This window comes from Fukomys damarensis, unplaced genomic scaffold, assembly GCF_012274545.1.
Source record: "Fukomys damarensis isolate Sample0158 unplaced genomic scaffold, DMR_v1.0_HiC HiC_scaffold_3, whole genome shotgun sequence".
In the NCBI taxonomy this organism is placed as follows: domain Eukaryota; kingdom Metazoa; phylum Chordata; class Mammalia; order Rodentia; family Bathyergidae; genus Fukomys; species Fukomys damarensis.
The window spans coordinates 16,706,354-16,712,690 of NW_022900915.1; the positions used below are offsets into that span (position 1 = coordinate 16,706,354).

General features: G+C 45.3%; 1 protein-coding gene across 1 annotated transcript; it reads left to right on the forward strand.

Moving 5' to 3' along the window:
- Window positions 1–2,199: 2,199 nt before the first annotated feature.
- Cd14 (CD14 molecule) lies at window positions 2,200–4,302 on the forward strand. The gene is made up of 2 exons (XM_010613836.3): window positions 2,200–2,419; window positions 2,509–4,302. Exons 1-2 carry the CDS (start codon window positions 2,417–2,419, stop codon window positions 3,655–3,657), a joined length of 1,152 nt encoding a protein of 383 aa, XP_010612138.1. The 5' UTR covers window positions 2,200–2,416; the 3' UTR covers window positions 3,658–4,302.
- Window positions 4,303–6,337: the final 2,035 nt, after the last annotated feature.

Genomic DNA, 6,337 nt, shown 5'->3' on the forward strand with positions numbered 1-6,337 from the left:
AATCAACAAATGGGATTATATCAAATAAAATTTCTGTACAACAAAGTAGAGACAACCTACAGAACAGGGGAAACAATTTACTAGCTACTCTTCAGACAGAAGACTAATATGTAGAATATATAAAGAACTCAGAAATACTAGACCCCACCAAATTAAAAAGATACAATCAAAATATGGGCAATTGAGGAGCCAGGCATGGCAGCACATGCCTGTAATCCCAGCTCTCAGGAGGCCAAAGCAGTAGGATTGCCATGAATTGGAGGCCAACCAAGACTACTTAGACCAACTTGGACTACACAGAAAGACCCTGTTTCAAAAAACAAAAACAAAGAGGGGGCAGAGGATTTAGCTCAGTGGTTGCCACCTGCGTTGAAAGCAGAAGATCCCAAGTTCAATCCCTGGTACCAAAAAAGAAAGAAAAAAAGGAATAGGTACTTCTCAGAAAAAGTACAAATGACCAATAAGTACTGTACTGTATATGAAAAATGTTCAACATCTTTGTCCATTACAGAAATGCAAATCAAACCAACACTGAGATTTCATCTTATTCCAGGAAGAATGACTATCCTCACAAATTCAAAAAACAACAAATGCTGGCAAGGTTGTGGGGGAAAAATCCTTCCATATTAATAGTAGAAAGGTAAACTATTACAACCACTACAGGAGTCAGTAAGGGGATTCCTCAAAAGAACTAAAAATCAAGATTCTATTCAACCCAGCTATACATCTTGCAGGTATATTTCCAAAAGTTAAAGACATCATGTTATAGAGATATATGCATACCCATGTTTGTTGCAGCACAATTCACAATAGCTAAATCTTGGAACAGCCTGTGTGTTTATCAATAGATGAATGAATAAATAAAATATACTTATATACAATGGAGTACAAATCAGCCATAAAGAAGAATAGACTTGAGCCATTTGAAGGAAAATGAATGCACCTTGAGACAGTAATGCTAAGCGAACTAAATCAGACACAGGCTAAAAATATTGCGTGGTTTTTAGTATATGAGAAACTCAAAAGTATAAATAACCTAAGAGCAAAACAAAAGATAGATGATAGGAAAAGGGAGGTAGGCCTTTTGCAGATGGGAAGGGGATCTAGGGATAGAAGGAGAGGTGAGGGAGAGGCGTGCAAAAGGAAGTAAAAAATATTAAGATTTGTTATACATATGTGTGTACCAACTCCCCACAATGAATATATTCATTATATATCACAAACATGAATAAATAACATAAATAAACAATAGATCGGGCCCTTGCCTTTCTCCTGTCGTGTTAGTGGGCCATTACTTTTCACCTGTAAATGGAACCTTACTTTCTATAAATTCACAAATTGCACAGATTTCCACTCCAAATTATGTAACTATAACCAGCCACAGATCATAATGTACCTCTTGAAGATCCACACTCCACTTTCTTCTAATATACTTCTTCAATTCTGCCTAATATGCCCTTTTATGCCTCTCAAAAAAAAAAAGGCTGCAGGAAAAAAACACAACTGGTCAGTTTCACAGAGCCATCAAGCCACTCTGTATTTCTTAGAACAAGAGGAAAAATCCTAGGAGCACCTTGAGTGACCCTACAGGAAAACTGCGTAGGAAACACCGTGTTCTCCAATTTTAAGTCAGGAAATGGATACTGTAAGTGATTGAAAGACTTAGCCATTAAACATCTCTACTTTTAGAAATATATTACAGCCAGGCATGGTGGCACATGCCCGTAATCCCAGCACATGGAAGACTGAGGCAGGAGGATCATTGCAACTTTGAGGCCAACTTAGACTATATAATCAGTTGAAGACTAGCCTGAATTACAAAGTAAGACACATTTGGAGATCTATTCTTCAGACCAACTTCCTTCTCTGGAACCTCAATGGATAAAATTCACAATATCTCCCACAAAACATCCAGTTAAATACCTGAGGAAAATCAGGGGTTTGGATTCGGTGAGCAAGAGAGTAATAGTAACCAAAACTAGGAAAAAGTGAAGGAAACCAATCAGGCTGAGCCAAAGGGATATATGCAGGGTATGGGGAGCAGGGCACTGGCCTAAGGCACTGGGGATCCTTGTTTTCCCAGACTCAGCAGTCTCGCCTGGGGCATTTGAGTCATCCTGACTGTGCTTAGGACCAAGTGTCCTAAATACCCTGAAAACCCCTTCCTGTTTTGAACACTCTCCCTGCAACAACCTTCGTTGCAACATTTCGTAGAAAGGAAGTGAGGAGGTGGCTGGAAGAGAGAGACGTAGAGAAGTGACCAGATTACACAGGAAGGAGTAGTTACATCTAGGGTTACATAAACTCCTAGGGGCTGCCCAAGAGATAAGCGCATAGAGCCTGGAAGCTGGAGGGCGCCGCAGTACGAGAAAGACACCAAAACCCTTCCCAGAGCTGCTCTTGGAACTCCTCGACCATGGTGAGTATACGGTCTCAAGGTCCAACTAGGGCAGCCAGAGGAAGCCCAGGGGCGGGCTGGGGCTTGCCCTGACCGCTGCTGTCTCGCAGGAGCTCGCTCCCTGCTTGTTGCTGCTGCTGCTGCCGCTGATGCGCGTCTTGGCGGGCACCTCGCCGTCGCCGCTGCCCGAACCCTGCGAGCTGGACGAAGAGGACATCCGCTGCTCCTGCAATTTCTTGGATCCACAGCCGGACTGGTCCAGCGCCCTCCAGTGTACTGTAGCAGTCGACGTGGAGATCCGAGCCGGCGGCCGCAGCCTGGAGCCCTTTCTGAAGCGTGTCGACCCCGAGGCCAACCCGCGGCAGTACGTGGACCTGGTCAAGGCTCTGCGCGTGCGGCAGCTCAAGTTGGGAGATGCACGGGTTCCCGCTCCGTTCCTCTTCGGCTTGCTGCGGGTGCTGGCCTACTCCCGCCTCAAGGAACTGACTCTCGAGGACATAGAAGTCACTGGCGCGCCGCCGTCCACGCCTCTGGGAGCCTCCGGGCTTGGGATCTCCACCTTGCGCCTCCGCAATGTGTCCTGGGCAGCCGGCGGTGCCTGGCTCTCCCAACTGCAGCAGTTGCTCAAGCCGGGTCTCCTGAAGGTACTGAACATTGCCCAAGCACATTCGCTTGCCTTTCCCTGCGAACAGGTCCGCAGCTTCCCAGCCCTCACCACCCTCGACCTGTCTGACAATCCTGCGCTGGGTGAGCATGGACTGGTCGGGGCTCTTTGTCCCCACAAGTTCCCTGCGCTCCAGGATCTAGCGCTACGTAACGCTGGGATGAAGACGCCCAGCGGCGTGTGCGCTAGACTGGCGGCGGCCGGGGTACAACCCCACCGCCTGGACCTCAGCCGCAATTCGCTACGTGCTACCTCAAACGCCGGCGACCCAGAGTGTGTCTGGCCCAGCACGCTAAACTCCCTCGATCTGTCGTTTGCTGGGCTGGAGCAGGTGCCCGAGGGACTACCTGCCAAGCTCAGCGTGCTGAATCTCAGCTGCAACAGGCTGAATAGGGCGCCACGGCTGGACGAGCTGCCTAAGGTGGGTAACCTGTCACTAGAGGGAAATCCCTTCCTCGTCGCCGGAGCCTCCTTCCCCCAAGAGAACACTATGAACTCTGAATCCGGCGTGGCCCCAGCCTGTGCACGTTCACATCTGGCAGTGGGGATTTCAGGAACACTGGCTGTCCTCCAAGGGGTCCGGGGCTTTGCCTAACCCAAGGGAGAAGAATGAATGTCCTGGGAGCACCATCACAATGACCAGCACTTGATCAACCAACGCTCTGCCTCACCTTTATTAAAACCTTAAACCATAGGTTATATCGTTCACTCAACAGATCTTTACCGGGTGTCTGCTGTGTTCTGGGCTCAGGGCCAGAGAAGGAAACTATCTTACTTAAACTGTCTTCACCCTGAATCCCTAGAAATCCTGTATGCCCAAGAAAAGAACTGCAGGGGTAGAAGAGACAAATAAATGTTTCCTGGTTAGTACTGCGTGGGAGAAATAATGTGTATCCAGGGCTTTCTGAGCAGAATACTGGCACTAGGGTTAAAGGGTACTGAACAGTAAACAAACTTTGCAGAGTACAGAATGTTTCCTCTTTGGCTCATTTTCCAAGAGCCAAAGGTAATAAGCCCCAGAGCTATTTGTTTATATGCTTTCTCTTTCTTTTCCACTACACCCCTAGAGAGAGAAATTCAAAGTTTCACAGTTTCAAGGATCCTCTCCCATGGTGTCAAACTCCTCTGCCCCTTCAGGTACAGTGGCTTTTGCTGTGTTTGCACCCTGTCCACGGGGAATTGGGATACCCCAACTGGGAAACAGATGTGAGATCCAATCTGTTACTGAACTAGAGATAATTCTGTTGTGTTAATATGTATTTGGGTAACTCAGGCTAACTTTTTTTTTTTTTGAGGTAGGGTTTCACTGTATAGTTGAGGCTGGTCTTGAATTCACTATGTAGCTCAGGCTGGCTTTGAACTTTCAATGATCCTCCTGTCTCAGCCCTCCCAAGGGCTGAGATTACAGGTGTGTGCCACCATATGCCCAGCTCAAGGCAGTTTCTTGTATTTTAATAGCTCTGATTACAGTTCAAACAGTTGCCAAGCCCCAGTTCCACCTCAAACCTAGTACTAAAGCTGTAATTCAAGGAGAAGAGTTAACCCTATAAGGGGAAGAAGCTCTAGGAAAAATTTGCATATGAAACACTTACTGGAGTTTTGTAACATGGCTGTCACATCCTCAAGAAGGACATTTCAGGCCAGAATGGGCAGCACATTTAAAAGCTTAGAATCTTGAAAGTAGATGACCAGAACTAGGAATTGTACCTGGTTAGGTAGTGCTGGAGATTGTTGTGATAGAAGCCCTAGATATTCATTCAAGTGCCCATTACTGTTAAAACTATACCAAATTCTAGGGATATAGCAGTAATAAAGCAGACATCTCTTCTCATACAGAGGTCAGATTCTAGTTGCATGATGGATGTTATGAGTTGAATGTATGTTTGTGTCCCTTCATAACTCATATGCTGAAGCCCTAACCCCTACAGTAGCAGTATTTGGAGATGATGCCTCTCCGGAAGTAATTAAGTTAGCCATAGTGTGGACCCTGACCCAATAGAATTAATGTATTTACAAAAAGAGATACAAGGTGGGGCATGTAGCTCAGTGGCACAGTGCATACCAGGCAAGCACCAGGCCCTGAGTTTTATACTTTGTACCAAAAAAAAAAAAGATAGAGAATCTACACATGATCTCCCTCTATACCTGCACCAAGGAAAGATGTGAGGACAGTGAGAATGTGGCCATCTATAGGCCAGGAATCAAGCCATCACCAGACAGCAAGCATGCTGGCCCTTGATCTTCAGAACATTGAGAAAATAAATTTCTGTTGTTTAAGCCACGCAGTACATGGCATTTTGTTATAACAACTGTCTAAGACAGTGATGATATTATGATATATCTGATTGTGATAAGTGCTGTGAAAACAAATGAAACAGAAAAGAGGCAATTAGTGTTAAGGATTGGCATGTCATACAAGATTGTCAAGGAATGAATAGAGTACCGAGTGATTTGGAGCTTGAGGATACATGAAAGAATATCATTTCAGACAGAAATATCAGCAAATACAAAGATCTTGAGGTCTTCAGGATGTTAAAGGAAACAATAAGGAGGCCAGTGTGGCTGCAACAGAAAAGCCAAAGTGGGGGAGAGGTAAAAAATGAGGTCAGAGCAGTGGCAGGGAACAGATCACATAGGACCTTGTAAAAGAATGCTCTCAAAGTATGGTCAAGTAAAGTGTTGGTCTGCAAATTATTATCACTGTGCTATCAGGAGGGAACTATGTCTCTAGGCATTTTTTTACAGTATGCAGCAGCCTACAGACAAGATTTGTTTATCTGAGGTCAGGGTAGAAATTCAGGGAAGCTCAAAGATTGAGAAGTCTGAATTGATAGAGCAAGGCTGAATAGCATGCACTAAAGGAGGAAGTGAAGCAAGAAGGGGAATATGACTATGACAGAAACGAAGTCTGCACTTCCACATGGCACTTTGGGGTCAGATATCCGGTGTTGTGATGGATTTTATGCTGAAATGGTGAGATGTATTCTTAGGACTTTCTTTTCTGAGCCATCTTGTTTCCTGCAGCTTCCTCTTTTGTCTTAGTTCTATCGTCTGGAACCAATGAGTATACTAGCTCTTTTCTTTGGCTACTGAGGAAAGAGGTTTGCCCTTTTTAAAAAATTGTTCCCTCTCTCTCTCTCTCTCTCTCTCTCTCTCTCTCTCTCTCTGTGTGTGTGTGTGTGTGTGTGTGTGTTTTCTTTCTCTCTCTCTCTCTCTCTCTCTCTCTCTCTCTCTCTCTCTGTGTGTGTGTGTGTGTGTGTGTGTGTCTTCTCTTT